We start from the raw sequence: 25,623 nt of genomic DNA on the forward strand, positions 1-25,623 counted from the left end.
GTATCTGGCCACTTTAAGAACAGGATGCTGGCCGTTGGCCTGATCCAGCAGCCAGGCTCTTCTTATGCTCTGAATCCCAGTTGCTGGAAACTGCAGGAGGAGAGCATGCTATTGTGCTCAGATCCTGCTTGTGGGTTTCCCACTGAGGCATCATTTTCACTGTGAGAAAAAGATGCTGGACTGGATGGGGGACCTTTTGGCTTGATCCAGCTGAAGGGCTCTTCTTATTTCTCTTGCGGTTCTCTGGACAACTTTCAGCCCCCTAACTCTTAACTGAACTCAGGTTCTAAAGAGCTTTTGGCATGGCACAGGCTAGCACATCCTATTTAAAGGCAGGCATTTCAGAGTGTCCCAGGGCACCCCAATGGTGAGAAAGACGTCTGCTCCCCAACAACTCAGACACCCAGTCCCTTTAATTACCACTTTGTATGACGTGGTCCCAGGGGAGTCCTAATATATTCTTCCTCCTAAAAAACAAAAACTCTTCTTTGAGGTGGCTCAATCCAGATTCTTCGGCCACAGCCCTTATCTGCCAGCAAAGTATTTTAAGCATCTCTGCCAATTTGACACAGCTGTCTGAGTGATGTAAAGCTGACAGCTGATTTAGAGGAGAGGAAGGGAGGAGGGTGCCGCCTAGTGGCTAACTCCAACTAGTTGAATGCACAAGGGCTTTTTAATTTGGGCCACTGCATGGTTGGAAAGCTTAAAAATCTTCTTCCCCGAGCTCAAGATTTTGGAGCAAAAAAATAAAAATTAAATGATGACAAATAAATGTTTACTTCACCAGGAGTACATGGACCTGCCACCAGGATATTCTGGTGGACTCTCCTTCATTTGCGGTGTTTAAACTGAAGTTGGATTGGCCAACTACCAGAGATGCTTTAGCTGTGATCCCTGCATTGCGGGGGATTAGACTAGATGACCCCCAGGGTCCCTTCTAGCTCTACCATTCTATGATTCTATAAAAAGCAAGTTTAAAGGCTTTCCAGAACTGTTGCATGAAGCATCTTACAAACCTTAAAATACGAATGCAAGTTGCTGGAAACCACAGGAAGGAACCATCTGCTCTTGAATCCTGCTTGCTGGCTTCCTACAGGCAACTGTTAGGCCACTGAACACCACATGTTGCTGACTGAACCCTGGACCTTCTGAATGCAAAGCAGGCGTTCTGCTGCTGAGCTTACAGCCCTTCCCAGAAGGGCTGTGGTGGAGATGGAGTGTTTGTTCGAGGCAAGAAGCCCCTTTGGGATCCTAGGTAAGGGCGGTCAGCCTGAAGGTGACCCATCTTCTTGACACCCCATTGGCTGTGAATCTTCTCAGCCGTTGGCTTCCAGGTGGCCTCTTCCACCCAGCGAGGGCTGCCAGGAGGTGATCAGAAAGACATCTGTCTGGGTCTGCTCAGAAGCTGTTTGCAAAATGACAGGCCTCATCCTTTGCTACCCGCCCAGCACCTGCCCTCCCTGACCCCCGTTGCCGTGGTCTTATTTGCTGGGGGAGAAGCAGCTCTCTCACGCCCGGCTGTTGCTTTTGAGAGCGAGCCAAGCTGCCACCATCTTGCACCACCTCCCCACTCAGTCCCTGGGCTGCACCCACTTTCCCAAGGGCTCTTTCTCCCCAACAACTTGATTACTGCCCTCTTAGGTCACCTTGCTCTCTTTGATGTTTGCTACAAAAAAATTGCTTTCTTCAAAACTGGTTAGACACACAGAGGACTGATTTCCAGGTCCTTAAAGGTACCAGGACACCACACATATCTGCATGCAATTTACATATGCTAATCTATATACACCGACGGCTGGGGCAAATTAAGATTGGGACAGGGCAGTAGCTCAGTGGTAAAGCATGCAGAAAGTCGCAGGTTCAATTTTAACATTTTGTATTACTGTGTCTTTGTCCATGGAGTTTTCTTGGCAGGGATACTGGAGTGGCTGGCCGGTTCCTGCTCCAGGTGGATCACGTTTGGTCAAAACTCTCCACTATGACCTGTCCATCTTGGGTGGCCCTGCACGGCATAGCTCATAGCTTCTCTGAGTTATTCAAGCCCCTTCGCCACGGCAAGGCAGTGATCCATGAAGGGGATCGTATAGTTAAAGCCATGGTTTTCCCAGTAGTGATGTATGGAAGTGAGAGCTGGACCATCAAGAAGGCTGATTGCCGAAGAATGGATGCTTTTGAATTCTGGTGCTGGAGGAGACTCTTGAGAGTCCCATGGACTGCAAGAAGATCAAACCTATCCATTCTTAAGGAAATCAGCCCTGAGTGCTCACTGGAAGGACAGATCCTGAAGCTGAGGCTCCAATACTTTGGCCACCTCATGAGAAGAGAAGACTCCCTGGAAAAGACCCTGATGTTGGGAAAGATGGAGGGCACAAGGAGAAGGGGACGACAGAGGACGAGATGGTTGGACAGTGTCATAGAAGCTACAAACATGAGTCTGACCAAACTGCGGGAGGCAGTGGAAGACAGGAGGGCCTGGCGTGCTCTGGTCCAGGGGGTCACGAAGAGTTGGACACGACTAACAACAACAACAAATTACTGTAATTTTGTCTTGATTTTCTTGTTAACTTTTTGCAAACTTGATTCAGGTTACTGTTGTTGTTTTGCAATCAAGCAGCATATAAATTTTGTGAAACAAATAATAAACAAACAAATCCCTGGCAGCATCTCCTGGTAGGGCTGGAAGAGACTCCCTGCCTGAAATCCTGGAGAGCAGCTGCCTCCAGTCGGCGTGGACAGTCCTGGGCTGGGTGGGACACATAGGTGCCACCTCCCTGGGGTCCTGGGGTCCCAAGCACCCACAAATTTCAGTGCCAGGGCCATGCATGCTGCATGGCACCCATGGCCCCAGGCACCCATGGTCACAGGGCCAAGCTGGCATTCCTGATGGGACCCCAGTGTCATACTCTACACAAGGTGCTTCCTGCGTTCCTAAGGCAACAGTGGCTGGGTGCTGCCAGTCACCCTGTAAAGGAAAACCTTCTTTGCTAAAACAAACACTCTCTCTTTTAAAACATTAGGTAATCCATGGCAACAGTAGTGGGGTTCAGGCCCCCAACAGCATCTGATCCAATCTGGACTCCTCCAGCAAAGGCTGGCTGGTCCAGAAGAAGGCAGGTGCTGCCCCACAGTGGCCACATTCAGAACAACACCCAAGCCCAAATCCCCTAAATTAAAGAAGCAACAACACTGTACATTTAGCGTGCTCCCCCCCCCCCCCCGACCAAAGAAACCTGGTAACATTCCAGGTTCCTATGCAATATTTTTCTTTACATCATTGGACTTTCCTTTCGTTTCTAGGCATATCCGCAACTGAGCGACCTTTCAGCTTTAGCCCAGCCGCTTCATCAGCTCTGAATCTACTTGTACTTGTCCTCCGCTCTTCCTCAATAGCATGTTGGATGCCTTCTGACCTGAGGGGCTCATCTTCCAGCGTCATAACTTTTATATGCCTGTTGCCTTTGTCCATGGAGTTTTCTTGGCAGGGATACTGGAGTGGCTTGCCGGTTCCTGCTCCAGGTGGATCACGTTTGGTCAAAACTCTCCACTATGACCTGTCCATCTTGGGTGGCCCTGCACGGCATAGCTCATAGCAGTGATCCATGAAGGGGTCCAAAGCAGCTACTCTATTCCAAACTTAAAAATGGAAAGCGTAATGCTGGTGGTCAACAAAAGAGGTTTAAAGACTTCTCTCAAGGCAAATCTAAAAAAAGTAGTATAAACATCCGGGACAAGTGGGAAACATTGGCCTGTGATCACCCTGAGAACAGCCTTTACCAAAGGTGTCATGCCTTTGAAGATGCTCAAACTCAGGAAGAAAAGGGAGAAACGTGTTAAGAGGAAGACACACCCGGCAAACCCTCACCATGATCAACTCCTGATCAACCGCTTTCGGGAGGGAAAGAGGATGCGGAGCTTGGCCCGCCTTGGCCCGGCCTCCTCCGCAGGGTGGGCTTGGGGGCCCATCCAGGACTTGGGGACTTCAACTCGCCGCTTGTATTTCGGGGCTTCCTTTTCCATTTTTGACTGGCCACCCGCTATGACAGCCGCTCTCTCTCCTTCAACACACATGATCAAATGCCGCGAAGGCGCTCCTGGAGATGCCGGCATTGCAGGGGCTGGGGCGGGATGACCCTCGGGGCCCCTTCCCAAAAAGAAATATTTACCAAAAGAGGCATCATAATAATAATAATGAATACAATATATGTGTATATCTAGGTTCTGGGTGCCAGAATTGGAGGGTGCAAGTCTCCCTGAATTTTGGGATTCAGTCCAGGTTAGGCTTCTCACGACAGCCCGGCCGTGTAGGCCTCGGCGCCGCCTGAGGCTGAGGCGCATGCGCGGGGGGAAAAGGCGGGAGTTTCGGCGCTCGCGCCCAACCGCCGCCTCCTGACAAGAAACCGGCGACCAGTTCCCGCTCTTCTCGCTCAAACCGAAGGTCGCCCGTTCAGTGGCCGCCGTGCGGCTGACGAGCGTGGAGCGCAGCCAATCCAGAGCCGCAGAGGAGGCCCGGCCGCTCTCGCCGCCGCCCAATCGCGGGGCTCGGAGGCGTGGCCTCTCCGGGCGCGAGGGAAGGAAAACAACAAAACCTCGACGAGCTTCTCTCCCTTGCTCCGAGGGAAGGGGCGGGGCTTCCCCGGGAGGGCGGAGCCTTGGCTGCATCCGCCGGCCAATGGGCGCCGAGCGGGGCGGGGCGGCGCTTCCAGAGAGTTCCTAGCGAGGAAGGAAGCGGTCGGAGCGTCGGAGGGTGAGTGAGCCGGAGGGGGGGGGGGCGGGGAGCTCCTCGGACGCCTGGGTCCTTTTCCCTCTTCTCCCTCGCCACGCCCCTCCTTCTCCGGACGCCTGGGTCCTCGGGGGGGGGGGGGGGCTCGTCGGACGCCTGGGTTCCCCTCCTGCGCCCACCCAGCAGCCGCTGCTGTGAAAAACTCCCTTCTAAGGCCCTGGCTGGCTATATTGACGTCTCTCTCTGTTTATTGTGCTTCTTTATTTCGTAAAATGTACACACCGCTAGAGTGTAAAACAACAACCCTCAAATCGGATTACAGAAATATAAATAAATCAAGAAAAATATACGATGGCACTTTAAAACATACGAAAAGTCAAAATATTAAAATAGATTCTAAGGATCTGGTTGGACTTACCTAAACAAGAATGTCTTTAGCATTTTTAAAAATGTATTTTTAAAGAGGGTTTTTTTGTTTCTGTTTTCTTTTTCTTTTTTATCTATGGGTTTTTATTGCTTTCGTTATTGTGTTCTTGCTGTTTAATCGTTGTGAAGTTTATTTTGTTGTGCCTTTTTAATTCTTAATTTCTGACTGTATAAGCCGCTTTTAAATATTTCACTGGGGGAGGTTGAGGATTTAGGGGGCAAAAACGCAAGCGAGGCTCTTCTGGTGGTTGCCCCTTAGAGGCTCCCACTCGTGTGGTTTTTCCTTCTTCATTAGAGGCGTTGAATAAACTTCATTTATCACCTGATGAGAAACTAGGGCCCAGGAAATCTCCTGTAAATGCCATAATAAACTTTGTTCGGTCTTTTAAGCTGGAGCTGCAAAAATCTTGCCTTGATTTCTGTTGCAACTTTGGCTACTTTTGAGCCAGTCCTAGTTGGAGAGAGAAGGTCACACATAGAGAAAGCAAACAAGACGTCCTGTTGTTGTCCCTGGCTGATAAGAGTCTTCCTTTCCTCTCCCCGACTCCTCTGGAAGGGAGCCCAGCTGACCTCAGGGGCACTTGCTCCCAGCTCAGTGCGCACAGGATTGCAGCCTGGGTCCTTCCTGGGGGAGTATTCTCAGTATAGGGCTACGAGCCATGATGTTTCAGCAGCATATTTTTAAAATGGCTTGTTGCAGATGAAGCTGAAGCAAAATAGGCTCTGCCCGTGGGCAGCGTACAACTTCCTGTCTCCGCTTTAATTGTGTTCTTCCTCCATGCATCTTTCTTGGGCTTGGACTAGATGACCCTTGGCTTCCCTTCCAATTCTATGATTCTGTTGCTGAAGTAACCTTAACACTGTTAACGGAGAAATCTGAGGGCTCCCTTGGACAAAAAACAAGGACACCAGCCAGGAATACCAGAGCAAAACAGCAGCCAGTAAGCTTGGTCTTTATTGAAGACTGTCGCGACAGGACTCCCACCTGCCACCAGGTGGAACAAGATGGAAGCCCCGAACAAAAGAGAACCCAAACTTTTATTAGCTGCTAATCCCCATGTTAGCGACGCGGGTGGCGCTGTGGGTTAAACCACAGAGCCTTGGGCTTGCCAATCAGAAGGTCGGCGGTTCGAATCCCCGCCACAGGGTGAGCTCCCGTTGCTCGGTCCCTGCTCCTGCCAACCTAGCAGTTCGAAAGCACGTCAAAATGCAAGTAGATAAATAGGTACCGCTCCAGCGGGAAGGTAAACGGCGTTTCCGTGCGCTGCTCTGGTTCGCCACATGACCCGGAAGCTGTACGCCTCGGCCAGTAAAGCGAGATGAGCGCCGTAACCCCAGAGTTGGCCACAACTGGACCTAATGGTCAGGTGTCCCTTTACCTTTTAATCCCCATGTTACACCCTCCAAACGACATCACGGTTACATCATGAAAGGGGAGGTCTGGTGGCAGGAATCTGAGCATCCTGGACCCTGCCCCATGGTTCCCCTTGCCCTCCACCAAACACCCATCAAGTGGAACAAAAGAGATCTTTACATTTCCCTGTTTCCCAACCAAGTTCATCCCACCCTTTTGTCTTCATCTGGGTTTGTTATTTCTGGAATGGCTACCTGTCTGGCACTCAGGTACCAGGATGCCAGGGATTATCACTCAGGCAGAGGGGCTGCTGAGGAGCTGAGCTCACAGGTCTAGATAAATTCTGAAGTTTCCCAGTGAGCCAGTACAGAGATACATTGATCAGGGAATTCTTACATTTGGTATCGTGCAGCAAAGGCCCTTTGAATAGATAGGAAGGAACTGTGATGAAGTGTTTTGTGGGGACAAATCACAGAAGTCACAAAAGGGATGGTGCTGATTCTGGTAGTGGGCTGCATGTGCATGAGATCTGCTGGAGGGGCAACCCCCCCCCAACCTATACATAAATTCTTGCAACAATACACTGTCACTCTTTTTACACCAGTTTTCCAAGGATGATTCAGGTTCCTTTTCAGCCTTGACCCTCTCCATGGCGGGCCAAAAAGGACTGACACCCAGATCCAACGTCAGATGGGAGCAATGCTTCTGAATCCCAGTTGCTGGAAACCACAGGAAGGAAGCAGGCTCTTGTGCTCGGATCCTGCTTGCCTGCCGGTTTCCCACACAACTGGTGGACATCCCAACTGGTGGACATCCCATGTTGAAGATTCAGGACAGATGAAAGGAAGCCCTTATTTATTTATTTTTAATGTCATAACATTTTTATTGTAATGAAAGATTAGTTTTCATCCACATTAACAGTCTGTAGGCTTTTGAAAGTGGTAACTGGCACATATGTGACCAGTGTATACAGTTTATTAGGCGAATCCTCATCTTCATTGCGTTTTCTGGATAAACGCATACGGATACGGTAAAGAACATTCCTTACTCCTTTTGCCCAGACAGCCTTGTTCAAGTGGGTGTCAATGTGTACATCAGGAGTCCCCATCTCCTTCATTGCAAATTTACGGATTTCCTTGAGAGCACGAGGAGCCCGCTTCTTGAAGCCCATGCCATGGATCCCTTTGTGAATGTTTATAGTATATTCCCGAGTAACCACCTCATTGATGGCTGATCGTCCTTTCTTCTTTTCACCACCTTTCTTTGCAGGAGCCATCCTGCTCAGGACCAGACCAGAAAGCAAAGGAAGCCCTTATTTACACAGCATGTATTAAACTGTGGAACTGGCTCCTGCAGGTGGCAGTGAGGACTACTGTCAGAGCTGCCCCTAGGTCCCAGCTCATAGAGGACCAACGCGAGGCTGTCGTTATGTACAAAAGTCTTTATTGAGGTTCAGTTTCCATTTCAAAGCCGCAGCGCGCAGCTCTACGTCTTAACCCTAGACCGGCGAAGTACCGTCTGAGTCTCCTCTCCTATGACACCAGTTTAAGATCCTAGCCCTGCTCCACCTTTTACGCTGCTCTCTCCTCCTCTGGGTCCTCCTGCCCGCTGGGGCATTGCCCTTTCTGGACTCTTCCGACGCTGAGTCGCTTAGCTCCTCCCCCTCCCTCCGGCGGGCTTTAGGACCCGGTTCCCAATCCTCATTCTCTGCTGTCCCGCGCTCCTGTACATTTGAACTTGCCTTTCGCGCCAACCCAGTGACCTTCCTCCTGACCGTTACACTACTTCTGTCACTGCTTCCCTCTTCTGGGATACTGGCCGGATCTGACCTCCCCTCCGTTGTCTGACTCTCCGATGGAGGTGTGGTCAGCCCTGCCTTATCTTCTCTCCCTGGTGGGGAATGCACTGGCCCCGATCCTTGGGACTCTTCCCCCCCACTCTGCTCTCGTGGGGAAGCTGGTCCTGATTTCCAACTGCTGCTCTGGGAGTCCCTGCTGCCCCCTTGCTTCTGGGGCGTTCCCCTTGGGAACTCCCTACCCCTGGCCACTGGCGCCCCCTTCTGTGAATCTTCCGATTCGCTGGAGAGGCTCATGGAATCCCTCGGTCCACTGTCCTCTTCTCCTACGCTCCCCTCGGATTCTTCCCCTTCGCTCTCCATCTCCTCTCTTCCCTGTGCCTCTGCTCCTGAACCCCTGACAACTACCAACTTGGATGGCTTTTAAAGAGAATTATACAAATTCATGAGAGCGGGTATTTATGGCTACTAGCAGTGATGGCCATGCTCTGCCTCCTGAATAAGAGCTGCTGGGAACTGCAGGAGTGTGTGGGGGTCCTACTTGTGGGGTTCCCACAATAAGCATCTCGTTGGCTACTCTGGTTAGCCCCCTCCCTTTGGCCTGATCCAGCAGCCAGGCTCTCCTTAGGTTCTTAGGGAACCTCCAGTTCCAGAGGCAGTCTATCTTGATCCCTAGATTCTTTGGACTATTTGGCCACTGTGAGAACAGGAGGCTGGACTAAATGGGTCATTGGCCCGATCCAGCAGGTTCTTTGAGTGCTCTTGTCCTCTGTAAACTTGGCCCAGCCTCTGGGCAGATGCAGCATTTGAGGAAGGGACGCAGCTTTGTGGCAGAACATCTGAGAGTCGGGGGTTCAGTTCCTGCTGGCGTCTCCAGGTGGGGCTCTGAAAGCAGCCTTGGAAAGAGCCACTGCTGCCAGCTAGTGTAGACAGTCCTCATCTGGATGAACCAGTGGTCTGACTCAGTATAAGTCAGCTTCCTTATTTGTTGGGGTGCAGCTGAGGTGTCACTTGCCGGCCCTGATCCTGTTGCTTTAGGGTGCTGACTGAGCAAACAGGATGCAGCCTGGCTGGGAGGCGGAGGATTGTCCTGGGAGTCTTGCTCTCCTGCTTGCTCAGTCTGTCTTGACTTGAGCAAGAACTGAAGCTGACTGCAACGGATTGCAGCAGCTGATCAAAGTTCTGAGGAAATCTACTGCACCCTTCTGCTTTTAAAAATAGGGCAACCCAAGGCACATTTCCTAGAATTGTAGAAGAGTCAGAAGGGACCTTCAGAGTCATCTAGTCCAACCCAGTGCAGGAATTGCAGGTGAAGAATCATCTGGCAAGTGGCCACCCAGCAAGCAGTTGTGCAATGAAAAGCAACCACAGGCGCCCCTACCTGGGCCTCCATCGCACAGCCGTGCCGAGAGCTTGTTGCAGGGATGCAGGGAGGTGCTGATGGCACCTCAGACGCTCACACCGCAGCCACAGTCTCCGCGTGCCGTGCTGGTCACGCTTGTGGGAGCCTGTGGTGGCGCCTGGGCTCTTTCTGGGTGCAGCTGCAAGCGCCCAGAGAACCTGTTTGGCTGGATGCGGCCGGGGTAGGCCAAGGAGGGAAGGAGAGGAGTGTAAGTGGCAGCTCCACAAACCTGCCCCTAGAAAGCTGTTTCTGCACGCAGCCGCTGAGAGGCTCCTGCTCTGCTGAACGTGAGGCAGTGCGTTCCTCTTTAAATCGACCATTTATTCAGAACCATGAGGACTGGAATCTTGCTTTATTTTAAAAGGGAGGACTCTAGCTGAATGCTCTGTTAGAAATTAGCCAGGTGCATTTTGTCACGGGTCCAGTGGTGACCACGTGGAGATCTCAGGAAGCCAGGCTGGAGGCTGGGGAAAGCAAAATGTTACTTAGAGAAGGATCTGAAATACTTTCCTTGAAGGTGGAATTTGTCTTTATTCTGGATTGCTTTATTTGATGCCTTAATGTGCTGTAAACCGCTTTGAGATTTGTTCTTCAAAATATAAAGCAGTATAGAAATAACAACAACACTAATACATTTCCTTGGGCGGAAAAGGCACAAGACATTCCGTTGTGGCCACCGTAACCCAGGTCTGAAACCCTGGAGAGCTGCTGCCAGTCTGGGTAGACGATACCAAGAGCAGCTTTGTATGTCCTCGGATGGATGGGGACATAGGAGGCAGCCTCATATTGAGCCAGGCCATTGGCCCATCTAGCTCAGGATTGCCTGCCCTGACTGGCAGCAGCGGCTCTCCAGGGTTTCAGACCAGGATTCAGCCCTCCATGGAGATGGCGTTTGGAAGCTGAAGCTGCCTGGCTGCCTGGGACCTTTTCTCCCAACTGGAGGGGGGGGGGTGGAGTTCAGATGTGGAGCAGATGCCCGGCTCTCCTGCCCAGTCCTTGGGTTTCCCCAGAGCGAGATAGCCTGGCCTCCTTTGGCCGAGAGTGCGAAGCTGTGCCGGTCAAGGCCAGGAGAGCTCCTCCCACGTTTCCTTTGAGGCCTGCTTTGTAGAGAATTCCTTTGCACTTGGAATGTGAGAACCTGGCTGCTGCTGGATCAGGGCCGGGGGGGGGGGCTCTAGTCCAGCCTCCTGTTCTCATGGTGGCCAACCAGATGCCCCTTATGGGACACCTGCAAGCAGGGTCCAAGCGCAAGAGCAACTCTCCCAGCACCTGGGATTCGGGAGCATGGCTGCCTCTCCGCTCTGGAGGCAGAGCACAGTCATGGGGACTAGCAGCCCTCCATAGCCCTCTCCTCCAATCTTCCAGGTTGGTGGCCCTGGCTGCCTCCTGCAGGAGGGAGTTCCACAGTTGAATTCTGTCCTCCTTTTTCTCTGTCCTTTATCCTCCAACATCCAGCTTCACTGGGTGCCCACCAGTTCTGGTGTCATGAGAGGGAGAAAACCTTTTCTCCAGGCACGAGGCCAAGTTTGCCTCTGCCTGCTTTTCTCTCTCTGCTTTCTTCATGCCATGCATAATCTTACAAACTTACAGCATGTTGTCTGTCCTGTCGGATTTGTTTTAGCTCATTCACAGGTGGAGCGTGGAAGTCGGACAGGGTGTTGCATTTGGTTGAAAGGCTTTCAGGAACAAGGCTTTAAAGTGCTGAAGTTGAAAAGCTTTAAGGAACAAACAAATCCCGGTCTTGCATTTGCGTTGGCTTTGTTGTGGGGCAGGATCAGACCCTGAAATCTGCCGTCCCAAAGCTTTTCCTTGCCGACTCCCCTGTGCGCTGCTTCCAGTGTGGGGCAGCGTTTTGTGCCCACGGAGGAGCTTTTCTGCCCTTGAGCAGGAGCCTCAGGCCAGCCAGGTGGGGCAGCCCTGCACACCCAGCTTTGCCTGGGAGATCAAAGGCCCAGCGTGGCCTCTGTGCGCCTCAGAAGTGGCTCTCTGAGTTCTTGGTTTCTTGCTTGTTCAGGGTAATCTGGGAAGGCGTCCTGGGAAGAAGTTTTTCCCAGGCTCCCTCCCCGAGACTCCCCGTCTGGGATGCGGCTTGGCTTTTATTGCTAAGCATTGCATGTGGGCTCCTGGCAGCCCTCCCAGTCAGAGGATCATAGACTTGTAGCGTTGGAAGGGCTCCCAGGGGTCTTCTAGGCCACCCCCTGCATTTGCTCACCTGGAATCTCAGGAAGCTCCCTTAGACCGAATCATCTTACACTGGCTGGCAGCAGTGGCTCTCCAGAGTTTCGGAAGCAGGACGCTCCCAGCTGCCCATTGAGCTGTGGTGCTCCTTCCCCAAACCTCACCCAGGCAGGCCAGGATAAGTGAATGGGCTTGCAGCCCTCTTCACGTATTTATTTAAGAGATTTCTTACCCGCCCTTCACTGCAAGGTCCCAGGACGGGTGGCAGTGACATAATCATTCCACTCAAAACAAGAGAGGGAGGGCAGTTCGTGGGAAGAAATGCAGGGACTCTTGAGCAAAAAGAGCAAAGCGGGAGGGCTGAGCCCCACACAGAAGTGCTGTCCCAGGGCAGGTGCACAGGTGTGTCTGCCACCCCAGGTGGGACCTGACTCAGGGTGGTGCCAGAGGCTGCTCGGTGGGGTGAGAGGGTCACCGCTTAGGGGCAGTGACAGAGAAGGCCCCCGACCATCATTCCCTCCACTTCGGCAGCAGACTGAATGGCCAAGAGGGGCCCCCGACTTACAGCAGGGGCCCCAAGTGACTTGCCCAGATATCTGCCCTCTGGCAGGACCATGCTAAGCAGCCCCTGTTCCTTGGCACAAAAACCGCTTCCATCTTCCACCATGCAAAAGGGCAAGAGGGGCTCAGCATCTGAGTACCCCAGGAACCCAAGAAAACCCTCCTGAATCAGGCCACCTCCCACCTGTTCCAGCCTCCTGTTCTCACAGTGGCTGAACACTTCCACAAGCAGGATTTGAGAACAAGACCGCTCTGCCCATTTGTGGTTTCCAGCAACTGGTGCTGCCTCCGACAATGGAGGCAGACCATAGCCATGGTGGCTAGTAGCCCCTGAGCCTGAGGCCCTGGAGAGCTGCTGCCAGCCAGGGCGGACATTACTCAGCTGAATGGACCAGTGCTCTGACTGGGTGACAGAACGCAGCTTCCTCCCTGTTGGATGATATCCAGCCCTTCTGTCAGCTGAGTTGACCTTTAGCGTTCCACCAACAGTGGAACAGCCTACTCTCCTCTTTTAGAGGCTTTTAAAATCAAGATTAATCAGGGATCCTTTAGCTGTGCTTCCTGCAGTGCAGCGGGGGTTGGACTAGATGACCCTTGGGTGCCTCCCAGCTCTACAGCTCTATGCTTCCATCAGGGCTGGGCAGCATCTGTGGCCCTCCAGGACTTGTGGGGATGACACTGTCATGGCTGAGCCTGGCTGCTGGGAGCCCAGCATCCCCTGGAGGTGGCGGCACCCACGTTTGCCAGAGGGCTTTGCATACTCAGGCTCTTCTCCCCTTGCAACCCTTGGCCAAGGCCTTCACAAGGGAGTTTTTCTGCTGACTCGGTGCTGCCAAAAGAGCTGAGGGAAGCAGGGCACCCAGAGACCCTCCTCCAGCTGTTTGGAGGAGCTTTGGGCAGAGAAGAGGGGGCAGCCCCTTGGCCCTCCAGCAGCCCACCTGAACTACAGTCCTCTGCCTGTGTGTGCTTCCAAGGGCTGGAGCGTGGCCCTTTGGGGCAGGCCCATCCTGATTTAAATTGATCTGCTTTAAATCAGATCCACCCTGCTGAGCTGGATGGGCCAGTGGTCTGATTCAGTCGAAGGTAGCATCCTCTGTTCTGAGGTGGACCAATCGGTCTGACTCTGTCTGAGGAAGAGGCCCTCGTTCCCAGATGAGGACTAGAATCTTACTTTATTTCCAGGGGAAGAGAGTGACAGGCGGCCCTGGCCAAAGTGTGCCGCAGGCGGGCGGGGCCAGGGTGCTTCGTTAGCAAGTGGCAATTAAGGCCTTAAAGGAGGGTTTGGTTTGGTGCGCTGGGTTGCGCAGCGGACGGAGAGGAAAGTAGGGCAGGGGAATCTTGCTTGGTCTGGGTTTTTTTTGGTGCTGCTGCTGCAGCTCTCGTCCCACGCCCTCCGGGGCTCAGGAGGCATTCACGCTCGCCCTGCGAGGCGGGCCAGGTAATCAGCACCTTTGGGATCTGACGCACTCAGCCCCGCCACGCCCTCCTGCTTCCTCCAACCGGTCCGTCCGCACAGGGAAGGGAGAGGAGGAGGAGGAGGCACTCTTAATTGGGAAGCCGCAGCAGCAGGGCATTGGCAGCCCCACCTGCCTGACAGGTGTCTGTTTGGGGGAAGAAGGCCAGCGAGACTCTCTGGGAGCCAGCCCAGCCATTAAAGGGGCCGCTTATCCTTTTACTGTCCTTTCCCCTCTCGGATCTTTTGCCAGCCAGCATCCTGGGGCTTTGACAAGAGCTGCTTCTGTTTTCCTGAATGACCCCCAGGTCCTCTCTCTAGGGCAAGGGCTCTCTCTGGGCTTGGACGGGGGAGGCCGGGGGGACTTGACGCTGCGCGACGCTGAGCCGCCTCGAGGAAGATGGTGAAGGAAACCGGGTACTACGATGTGCTGGGGGTCAAGCCCTGCGCCACGATGGAGGAGATCAAGCGCGCTTACCGCCGCCTGGCGCTGAGGTACCACCCAGACAAGAACCCCAGTGAGGGGGACAGGGTAGGTGCCGGGGGGGGGGGCTGGGCTGGGTGGGCTGGACTACATGACCTTTGGGGGTCCCTTCCAGCTCTCCCGTCCTCTCACTCGACACCTTCTCTCCCTCCCCAGTTCAAGCAGATTTCCCAGGCCTACGAGGTGCTGTCGGACCCCCACAAGAGGTCGATGTACGACCGCGGGGGGGAGCGGGCCATGAAGGAAGGCGGCAGGGGCGGCTTCGGGCCCCCCATGGACATCTTTGACCTGTTTTTCGGAGGTGGGCCCCGCACCCACGGTCCCCGCGTGGAGAGAAGAGGTACCTGGGGGCAAGGGGGGGCTGGCCTGGCGGGCGGGGGCTTTGCTTCCTCTGGGAGACAGGCTCTTGCTGAGAAGGCTGTGCTTGGAGGAGCAGAGTCAGGCTCCATTGCCATTTATTTATTGAATCTTCCACTTTCCTGCTCAGGAAGCTCTCACCCAGACACCTTTGAGTCCTAAATTTATTTGCTGTTTTTAAGCGTTTTGCATAATCTTTGGTGTCGCCTTGAGATGGTTGTATAGAATGAATCGTGAAAATGGAAAAACAGAAATGAATCTTGTGGCCACCTGCCCTTTGGGAAGGCAGTTTGTGGTTCATGGGCCATAAGGGAAAAGTGGGTTGTGGGAACAGGGCCCCCACTGAGGGATGGCAGCAGCACCCTGAAACTTGGCTGCTTGGTAGTTCGGAGGGAGGGGAATCTTTCTTAAGCCAGGCGTGGGGATCCCCAAAGGCACGCTTCCCACCCCTTCACCACTGACCTGTTCCACATCAATATTTTAGTGTGGCAGCCCCTGCTCTGTGGAACTCCCTGCCTCTTGACGTCAGGCAGGCACCGTCACTGCATTTTTTATGGCACCTGCCAAAAAACCACATTTGTTTAGACAAACCTGTATCCAGACATGTAGAACGTTGGTGTATGCTTGTTTTTAGTTTATTCCTGATTTTAGTTTTAAATGTTTCAAATGGTTGTTTTTGATGATAAATTTTATTCCTTTCTTTGTAAACCTCCTGAGGCTTTTCTTTGAGGGCAAATTTTGTGAAATAGATGCGATGCCTCCCCGTGGGCCCCGCTTGCTGCTTGGGCTGGTGGCAGTTGGGCTTCAACAACGTCTTGGAGTTCCGCAGATCCCCCATGCCTGGCCAAAACAAATCCCTGAGAGCCGATGATCTGGTCTGGCCTTCCTGAGGTCCATTGACATGGATAGGCTCACTGAGGCCCATTGATTCCCAGGGTGCAACTGAGTTTGACCCCTGCCATCACAGAGCAAGGAGGGATGGGTCGCTGAGCTTGTTTTGGATTGAATTGTTGTTGTTGTAATGGATGGATGTTTTTGCATGGTGCGTAGAATCAGGCCATCCAGCCCAACCCCTTGTAGTGCAGGAATCACAACCATAGCCGTCAACGTTTCTCTTTTTTTTAAGGGAAATTCCCTTATTCCAAATAGGATTCCTCGCAAGAAAAGGGAAAAGTTGACAGCTATGATCACAACTAAATACCCACATGGCGTATGCTGCTGGAGAGTATTATTACTATACGTATTCCTATTCTGCCTGGGATTCAAGGCGGCTTCTGACATTTAACAACATCATTCTAGAATACAGAGTAATAAAAGCAAGCAATAGTTAGAACACAGATAGAACCCGTCATTAAGGTGCAGCGATTTGCCCAGCGGATCTGCATCGCCTGCCCCAAAGGCCTGTCTGGACAGGAAGGTCTCAGCCTCTGGCGGCAGGATAACAAAGAGGGAGCCAGTTTCGCTTCTCTCCGGAGGGAACTCCACAGTAGTCATAATGAGGATAAGCACCAGTCCCTTGATTTCAGTGGGTCTCCTCTGAGTAGGCCTTGGTGGCTGGATGTAACCCGGAGGGTGGGGGGCTGTGCTGGTGCCCCCTTTAGACTGGCCGAGGCTGTCCTTCTGGTCCTCCTCTTCCTTCCAGGGTGAAAGGTGTGAATCTCCTCCTCCTCTCCCCCCCCCCATCCAAGCTCCCAGTAATTGCATCCTGTTTCCTTTAGATCTCTGAGAAGGCTTTGCCGGCTCCCTAATTGCCCTGAGTAACCCTCTCAGAAATGCTGCCTTCCTGCCAACAAGGAGCTTTGCAGCTTGTGGCCCTGGGGACTTCTCAGCCGCCTGCAGGTGGGGGCGTTGGATGGGCAAAGAGGGGGTGATATCGCATAGGCCCCTCTGCTGATCCGTACAGGCCCCTCTGTGAGAGCCAGACTTGCTGAGAGTGTCAGCCTTGGGCCTGAGAGGGACCTGGGTTCAAATCCTCCCCATGAAGCTCTCGCTGGGTGTGGCCGTGGGATAGTCCCCGCCTCTCAGCCCTGGCCTACCTCACAGGGTTGTTGCTGTAGGGATTAAATGAGATTGGGCAGAGCCATATTGTTATAATACCTATTTATATCCCACTGAGGGTGATTCAAGGCTGCTTACAGCTAAAATAGAAACAGCTAAAAGCATTGAGGGGTGGGAAGCAATAATTAAAAAAAACCAATTAAACGTTTAGACATATAAATAAAATACCTGATCTGTTAAAACATACGGATCATTACAATAAAAATGTACAAGCCACCTGGAGCTCCTGAGAGCAAAACGTGGGACACAGATGCCAATAAATGAATCAATCAGTCCTGGTGGAGATTCCCTAGAGAGCAGGACCCAAAGCAGTGGATTCAAATGACAAGCAAAGAGATTCTGACTAACCACCAGGAAGAACTTTCTGAGAGTGCAAGCTGTTCCACAGTAGAAAGGGCTTTCTCAGAAGGTGGTGGACTCTTCTACCTTGCAGGTTTTAAAGCAGAGGTTAGGTGGCCACCTATCAGTGATTCTTAAGTTTATTTACTTTATTTTATAAAATTTACACACCATTTGATTGTTAAAAGCCTTTGATTGTTAAGTGACTTAAGACAGTAAAATCAAGAAAGAAACTACCACCCTACTTTAAAACAGACAAAAGTTAAAATACTGAAACAGAATAAAATTAACTCAACTTTCATTCTAGGAACAACTGTTTAGAAATTGGTGTCTGGGTTTTGAGTTTTCCTCCTCCCTCCCTGCCTCTTTTCCCTTGCGTGTCGTGGTGGGTTTTCTTTCCAAACAAGACTGTAAGCCTGCAAGGAGGAATGGTCTTGCTTTGCTTGTATGTCAGCCGCTCCGGGAGCCTTTTGGGATGAAGAGCAGGACACAAAGGCCCCAAATAAACAAACGGTAGCTCCTGGGTGAACAGCAAGAGGTTTCTGATGCTTTGGCCTCCTTGTTTCAGGGAAGACGGCCGTCCACCAGCTGTCGGTGACCTTGGAGGACCTCTACAATGGTGCCACGCGGAAACTCTCCCTGCAGAAGTCCGTCATCTGCAAGAGCTGCAACGGTGAGTGACGAGGAGGCAGGAGTGTTGGGGGGGGGCTCCTGTGGGTGATGGAACTCCCTCCTGCAGGAGGCGGTGAGGATCGTCAACGTGGACGGCTTTAAAAGAGGATTAGAAGACAAATTCATAGAAGAGGAGAGGGCTTCAAGGGCTACTAGCCAGAGGCAGCAATGATTCTGAATCCCAGGGGCTGGGAACTGCAGGAAGGGAGAGTTGCTTAGGAGTTTCCCATTAGGGCACCTGGGGGACGACGACAGGATGTTGGGTTAGTCGGGTCCCCCTTGGCGTGATCCGGCAGCCAGGCTCTGCTTAGATTTGTGTAGAGCCTCCAGGTCCAGAGGCAGTCTATCTGGATTCCTAGCTTCTTAAGGGCATTTGGCTGCTGAGAAGAGGAGGCTGGACTGGAAGGGCCCCCTTGGGCCTGATCCAGCTGCAGGGCTTTCCTGATGTTCTTGAGACTGTCAGATCAGGGGCGGTTTCCTCCCACGCCAAGCCGTTTCTGTTTCCTTCCCAGGCCGTGGAAGCAGGGAAGGGCTGGACACGCGGTGCCCCAAGTGCCACGGCTCTGGCGTGGAGGTCATCGTCCACCAGCTGGGGCCCAACATGGTCCACCACATCCAGACGATGTGCTCGCAGTGCAAGGGCCAGGGGGAGTGGCTGAGGGCGCTGGACCGCTGCCTGGCCTGCAACGGCAGGAAGGTCATCCGAGAAAAGAAGATCCTCAACGTCCACCTGGACAAAGGTGAGTGAGCCCCGCAGGGTCCTCTCCACAGGGCTGGCAGGAGCAAGGCAGGGGCAGAGCCTGTCCGCCCAGCAGTGGCAGCGTGGGGCAAACTGGGGGGTCAGCTTGTTCCTTGGGGTTTGTTGTATCTCTCTTGATGCCAGGAAGTGAGAAGCTGGCCTGCACCTTTTGGGGTTGTGCATTGTCTGCCAGGATGGAAAGGGAGCAGGATTAATAGGGTCTAAAGAGATTTGGTTACAAGAAAAACCCGCTTTCCTTTTTTTAAGCAGAAAACGGAGCCACATTTGGCCCATCAGAAAAGCGAGGCCTCCCAAACTTTGTTTGTTTGTTGGGTTTCTATCACACCTTTCCTCCAAGGAGCTCCAGGTGGCAGACACAGGCCTCCCTCTCCTCAGTTAACCCCCACAACAGCCCTGCAAGGCAGGCTAGGCTGAGAGCGGGTGACTGGCCCAAAGGCAGCCAGTGGAAGCTTTGTGGCCGGGTCGGGATTCGAACCCTGACCTCTTCCAGGTCCTGGTCCCACCTCTAGTCACTGGGCCACCACTTTTTCTCTCAAAATGGCTTCACCAACCAAAACGTCACAAAACTGCAGCAAACCGCTGAAGTCTTTTTTAAAAATGGATGTTTTAATTGAATTTTGTTCTCCAGAACTCTTTGTCAGGCAGAATTAGGGGGTGGGGAGGGAAGAACATAAGAGCTCATAGAAGGACAGAGAGTAGGCTGGATTTTTGTGTAGGCTTGTCTCCACGGTGGGGGCGGGTGGCCGGCTGAGTCAGTCCCTCCCAAGCCCTGCAGAAGCCTGGTTGCCTCCGCCTGGGATGAAGAGTCTCCGTCTGGTCACACCCCACGCCTGGCATGAAACCATCTCTGAGAAATGGAAGATTGACTTGTCACCCAGAGAGGGGCCTCGAAAGCACAGTTGAGCGGGGAAGCTTCAGTTGTCGTTTTCATTTATGGGAAGGGGCCTGTTTTATGAGATGCCCTGTGCCACAGATCGGCTCCCGGCCTTTAGAAAACGTAAGCCCAAGCCCCAATTATTTATTGATTTATTTTATAAGCCTGGCATACCTTCACCCAGAGATCATAGGGGGGTTTACATCATAGAAACACAAAATGCGTAACATAAAATTAAAGTATATTTTCCTACCAACACTTTCAAAAGGCCATATACGGTTTAATCGGCTGAAGACCTGGTTGAAGAGGAACTTTTTCACTTGGGGCCTAAAGGTTTATAAGGAAGTCGCCAGGGGAGGTGTACAGAGAGGGGCCTCAGATAACAGTTGCAGGGTCCAGGCTGTTTCATATGGGAAGAGGCGATCCCTGAGGTATTGCAGTTCTGAGCCATTTAAGGCTTTATAGGTCAAAACCAGCACTTTGAATTGGGCCTGGAAACTAATTGGCAGCTAGTGCAACCGGGCCGGAATTGGAGTTACTGTATTTTTTGCTCTATAAGACTCACTTTTTCCCTCCTAAAAAGTAAGGGGAAATGTGTGTGCGTCTTATGGAGTGAATGCAGGCTGCGCAGCTATCCCAGAAGCCAGAACAGCAAGAGGGATCGCTGCTTTCGCAGCGATCCCTCTTGCTGTTCTGGCTTCTGGCATTCAGAATATTTTTTTTCTTGTTTTCCTCCTACAAAAACTAGGTGCGTCTTATGGTCTGGTGCGTCTTATAGAGCGAAAAATACGGTATATTGTCTCTGTGAGCAACCGGGCCGCTGAATTCTGCACCAAGTTCACAGCACAGTGTAAAAGCACATAAAATGTCCTAATCGTTTAAGTGTCTGCTTTGTAACAATGCCAAGAGCCCAGCAAGCCAGTGCAGAAGGAGGCTGAGAGACAGAAGGCAGCCGGGTCAGCAGTGGTGGTGGTGGTTTTCTGGCATCCGTGCAGCTCTCTGCTCCCTCCTGCAGGGATGGCCGACCGGCAGAAGATCACTTTCCACCAGGAAGGCGACCAGATGCCCGGCTTTGAGCCTGGCGACGTGGTCATCGTCCTGGACCAGAAGATGCACCCCGTCTTCCAGCGCCAGGGCAGCGACCTCATCATCAAGAGGGAGGTGAGCCTGGTGGACGCCCTGTGCGGCTGCCGGCAGATCATCCACACCCTGGACAACAGGAAGCTGCTGGTCTCCTCGCGGCCAGGTGAGCGCAGGCGGGGAGAGGGGATCCGGGCCTGTGGGGGGAGAAGGAGCCACGTCTGCCCATGAGAGTGAAGTGGAGAAACGGCCCTGTGCTTTAAGCAGGGCCTGAAATGCTGGGAGGGGGCATCTGAGTCACAAAGGGGCTGCCAGGCCTTAGGAGGGAGGTGTTTGGCATCTGCCTGCCAAGTCTGTGGACTTTCCTGCCCTGGCCTTGGCCCTCTGAGCGCGCCCAAGTGAGGCTCTGAGAGGTGGAGAAGCTGGCGTCTGGCTCTTTCTCCTCCTCCTCCAGGCCTGGGAACATCAGAAAGGAGGAGCCGCCTGCTGGATCAGCCCCACCTGGTCCAGCATCCTGTTTGCACAGTAGCTGACCAGATGCCCATTATGGAGCAGGACCTGAGCAGAAGAGCTCTGTCTCCCCTCCTGCCATTTCCAGCAACTGCTTTCCAGAAGCAAGGCTGCCTCTGACTCCTGGCCAGGAGCCATCAAGGGCCCTCTCCTCCTCTGTGAAGTTGTCCCATCCTCTTTTAAAGCCGCCCAGGGTGGTGGCCGTGCTGCCTCCTGTGGCAGGGAGTTCCAGAGTCACGTGAAGTGTAGTAATTATACTTGTCAGAGTAGTGCAGAAGTTGCCCCGGGTCGTTTGACCCTTTTTAATAGTTCTCTTTTTCTCTCCTAGAAAAGACTGCACAAGATAGAGTTTAAAAATAATATGACTTTTACTTGGTATGGTGAAACATATTTACATGAATTGTGTGTTTGTGTGTGTGTGAATGTGACTGACTAACATTTACAGACTGATTCTGAGGCACAGAGCAGCATAACACAACACCTTCTACTCCCTTTCTCGACAGACAATTGATGGCGGACCTCACTGAAAACACTTCCGCCTGTGGTTGTGGCATCAAGGGATTCTGTGCTAATCCCCCAGCATCTGCTCTCAATGGATGCCCACCACTTCCAGTGTCATGAGAGAGGGAGGAAACCTTTTTTCTGTCCACAAATGTGTACTTTCAGAAGCTTCCCTCCTGTCCCCTCTTCTTGGCCTTTCCTCTGAATGAAGAAGCTCCAGGGGCAGCAGCAGACTTTCTGCTTGGGGGAGCCTCTCCACCCCCTTGATGATTTTGGCGGCCCTTTCCTGCCCCTTTCCCCAACTCTGCCCTCTCTCTGCCCCTCAGGGACCATCATCAAGCCTGGCGAGGCCAAGTGCATCCCCAACGAAGGGATGCCCATCTACCGAAATCCAACGCAGAGGGGGAAGCTGATCATTCAGTTCCAGGTACTGGGGATGGCGGGGGGGGGGGCATTCAGGCTTAATCCAGAGGGACAGGGAGCTGGGAGGGGGGGCTTGCTACAAACCAGTCATCCTCCATTCTTAATAGAATTGTAGTTGGGGTGGATCTGTTCCAACCCCTTTGCAATTCAGGGATCTTGTGCCCAACTTGGGGCTCAAACCCTCTACCCTCAGATCAAGAGTCTCTTGCTCTTCCCAGCTTATCATTCCATATCCTCTAAGGAAGAGCTTTCTGAGGGAAAGACGGGGGGGGGGCGGATTCCCTGGAAAGGAGGTGGGCCCTCTTTCGTTGGAGATTTTTAAGCAGAGGTCTGTCAGGGATGCCTTGGCTAAGATTCCTGCACTCCTTGGGGTCCCTTCCAGCTCTACCCTTCCCTGATTCCCCCCTCTCTTGCCCAGGTGAAGTTCCCGGACCCCGGCTGGCTGCCCCCTCACCAGCTGCGCCAGCTGCAGTCCTTCTTCCCTCCCCGCGAAGAGGTGATGGCCACAGAAGACACCGAGGAGGTGGAGCTGCGGGAGCTCTTCACGCAGCCCCACTTCCAGGAGAGGGGCTTCCACCACGAGGACGACTTTGAGGACCCCATGCGCCACAACGTCCAGTGCCACACGTCGTAGCGCCGCAGACTGAGCCCCGCGGGGCCTTGGGGGGGCTGGCGAGAGGCCTGGAGGAGCCCCCGTCACAGCGCCTGCCAGCCGGGGACAGGCCAGCCCCACTCCTGCCCCTCCCTTTCCCTGCTGGATGTGCCTTCAGCCTGAGTTGAGGGGGGGCCTCGGGACCCCTCCCTGGCCTCCGGCGCCATGGACTTCGCCATCATTCCTGACTCCGTTGCCTTGTTTTCCCCGTTCCGGAAGGGGCAAACTCTGGACAGTTTTTCAAAGCGGTTGGTGAGCCCCAGAGCCCTCCAGGACCCCCTAGGGGGAGTGGGGTGGTAGAGTAGCCTGGGGGTGGGGGTCTTTCCTGGGATGCTGGGCTAGGAGGCCAGAAATATCTGCTGTTTTCCCCCGGTTGGTGCGGCCGCATAACTCCCTCCCTTCCAGGGCACCTGGAATTCAGAATCCCAGAGGGGGGGATGGGCTGCTGTCACTCCTGACTCTGCATCTCTTTGCCTCCTTGGCAGGTTTCTTTTGGTGCTGGGCCCTGGTGCGTAGAATGAGGGGCGTCTGCAGTGGGGGGGGGGCAGCAGGCCTTGTGGGTGACTCTGGGAAGAGGTTGGGGGCAAACCACGCCCAGTCTCCTTTGCTTTCTGAACCTGTTTGGAGACACCATTTGCACCCTTCTCTGGGGGTTTGGCGCTCCCCTTTTCATCACAGGGCTGGGCTTCCTTGAAGGTGGCGGGGTCCCACTCTGGCCACTTCTGGGCCTTCCAAACAGTCATGCCCCCCTCCTCCCACCTGCTGCCGTCCTGCAGAGGGTTGGCACCTCCCTGCCCAGTCACCCAACAGAAGCAGGTGAGGGTCAGTTTGGCGGTGGCCAAGCCCCACATCCCCCCTGGGCTGGGACTCCTTACTGAGGCTGCTCCAGCCCCCAAACCTTGCCCCCCACTCCGGCTCCTGGACTGGCTGGAGTGGGACCCCCCTTTTGGGGAGAAGCAACTATTCCCTGTGGGATAATTTTGTGGGTTTCCTTACCCCGAATAACGTGTGTGTAATTTCAAGCACCCGAAAGGTCTCAGGATGGCAGCTCATCCTTGCCACCGTCCTGAGATGCAAGAGGCTCCATTTTACATGCGGGAAACTGAGGCTGGGGAGAAAAGGCTCATGGGAGGTCTCTGCAGAAGGATTAGGCTGTATGTATGTGAGGGGAAAGGCGGATTTGGGGGTCTGTGCCCCCATGATTGGAAGAGGCTGGGGGCCAAGGGGTGGGGATCATGCAGGGCTTCTGGAATATCTCGCTGAATGGTGAACGATAGAGCGTAGGTTGGGTACTGAGGGTCTAAATCCGTAGGCAAGCAGCTCATCAGGAAATCGGAACTACCTGAAAACAAGTTAGGTCTGTATCTCAGTCTTTCTTTCTGTGTCCTGTCGTAGAATAAAGAGGCAAGATGGATATTCACAGTGTGGTGAGTGAGGAGAGTTTCAGAAAGCCTGGTTTGGCCCAGCTGGACAGGGGGATCCCACTCCCCCAAACTGGGACAGAGCAGCTCTGAAGGGACAGTTTTTGTCAGCGGGAGATGAAAAGCTTTATGTTCTCCCTCCTCCTGCATTGAAGAGGGTTGGACTGGATGACCCTTGGGGTTCCCTCCAGCTAAACAATTCTGTGATTCTTCTCCCCCACCTTGGTTCTCCTAACTCTCGGACCTCCCACCACTCATTCGGTGTTATTTTTAAGCACATTAATTGAAAAAGGGCTCCTGGCTGTGCTCTGCCGTCAGAGCTGGAGGCAGCGATGCTTCTCAAGATGCTTCTCAGTTGCTGGAAACCACTGGAGGCCAGAGGGATCTCCTGCTCTGGTCCTGATTGCAGATTTTGAGGATGCTGGACTAGATCCAGCAGGGATCTCGCGTTCTTATGCTCTCTTTCCCTGGGAAGTGCTTCTGTGTGGCAGCAGATGCCAGGAGAAGCAATATGGCCAGAGGCATGGCTTGCCTGGCCCCCTATTCCTTGGGGTGGGGGCTTGCCCCCTGCAATAGCAGTGAGGTCTCAAGTGCCGTAGGACTTCTTGGGATCAGAGAGAGGCCTCAAAGGGCAAGGAACCTAACATCTCTGGTGCTACAGGCCAGCCTCGGAAAATGGAGCCACACTCCTGCCTTGAGTCCTGCTCAGAAAAAGTGGGAAGCACAAAGGCAGCCGGGTATTCCCAGGAGGAGAGGGGACCCCAGAGAAGCCCAGCGACCCACGCCTGCCTGCCTGCCTGCCTGCCTGCCTGCCTGCCTGCCTGCCTGCGATGGCCCTGCAGTGCCAGCCTTGGCCTCCAGAGGACAATGTTGGCTCAGCAAAGATCCTGGCTCGCTTGCAGGTGCCTTGGGAAGGAAGAGGAGGCTGGGCCAGGAATAGTCTGGCTTTGCTTCTGCTCCAGGGAAGATGGAGGCGGCTTTTCTGCTACCCCAGAGGAGATGATGGCAACCAATGGGTTCCATTGACCAGAAAAGCTGTTCTGACTGAAACCTAGGGAGGGTTTTCTGAGAGCAGGAGCTGTGCTTCCCCTGAAGGTGGTGGTCTCCTTCCTCGGAGGGCTCTAAAAGGTGCTTCAGCTGCCTTTCCTGCATTGCAGGGGGTTGAGCTGGATGACCCTTGGGGGCCCCTCCCAACTCCTATGGTTCCCCAACCTGGTGCCCTCTGGGAGTTGCTGGGCTGCGGCTGCTCAGGGGTAGTGGCAGCTGCAGTCCGGCAGCATCCGGGGGGCACCGGATGGGGAGGGCCACTTTGCCCGCATTTGCATTCTAGAACATGGGTTGGGGGGGCAGAGAGGGGCAAAGCGGGGGGGGGGCGTTCTTGGGAACTGCCTGAGCTGCTAATTCTATGGGGGGCCGGCAGCCAGCAGGAAGGAGCCCATTTGCACTGGGGGGGGGGGAGCAAGGTGGAAGGCAGTTGTTTCTGGTCTGAGCCCAGAGGCAGGGCAGGGCTCTAGGAGCAAGCGGGGTCTAACCCTTCCTCCAGCAGCTTACAGCTATTCCAGGTCTAAATACCCACAGCAGACCCGGCACTGTGGGGCGCATG

The 25,623-nt window shown here is 53.5% G+C and overlaps 1 protein-coding gene and 1 pseudogene across 3 annotated transcripts; one reads left to right on the forward strand and one right to left on the reverse strand.

The window, feature by feature from the left end:
* Window positions 1–4,639: 4,639 nt before the first annotated feature.
* On the forward strand, window positions 4,640–24,015 carry LOC307205629 (dnaJ homolog subfamily A member 1-like). Of its 2 annotated transcripts, XM_079958267.1 has the most exons (8): window positions 4,640–4,744; window positions 14,211–14,421; window positions 14,530–14,713; window positions 17,696–17,800; window positions 18,312–18,539; window positions 20,449–20,679; window positions 21,851–21,951; window positions 22,366–24,015. In XM_079958267.1, exons 2-8 carry the CDS (start codon window positions 14,290–14,292, stop codon window positions 22,579–22,581), a joined length of 1,197 nt encoding a protein of 398 aa, XP_079814393.1. In that variant the 5' UTR covers window positions 4,640–4,744; window positions 14,211–14,289; the 3' UTR covers window positions 22,582–24,015. The 2 variants fall into 2 exon arrangements, with proteins under 2 accessions (XP_079814393.1, XP_079814392.1); XM_079958266.1 differs by lacking the exon at window positions 4,640–4,744 and having other exon boundaries at window positions 12,014–14,421.
* LOC307205392 (large ribosomal subunit protein eL31 pseudogene) lies at window positions 7,362–7,806 on the reverse strand (annotated as a pseudogene). The gene has a single exon. The product of its transcript is annotated as a large ribosomal subunit protein eL31 pseudogene (transcript).
* Window positions 24,016–25,623: the final 1,608 nt, after the last annotated feature.

This window comes from Podarcis cretensis (genome assembly GCF_951804945.1).
Source record: "Podarcis cretensis genome assembly, chromosome: 16".
Classification (NCBI taxonomy): domain Eukaryota; kingdom Metazoa; phylum Chordata; class Lepidosauria; order Squamata; family Lacertidae; genus Podarcis; species Podarcis cretensis.

Bases quoted from the DNA above. Each gene is read 5' to 3' on its own strand.
- LOC307205629 (XM_079958267.1), top strand. From the start codon at position 14,290: ATGGTGAAGGAAACCGGGTACTACGATGTGCTGGGGGTCAAGCCCTGC. The intron at 14,714-17,695 runs GTACCTGGGGGC...TCCTTGTTTCAG, and splicing joins TCCCCGCGTGGAGAGAAGAG to GGAAGACGGCCGTCCACCAG. The intron at 21,952-22,365 runs GTACTGGGGATG...TCTCTTGCCCAG, and splicing joins AGCTGATCATTCAGTTCCAG to GTGAAGTTCCCGGACCCCGG.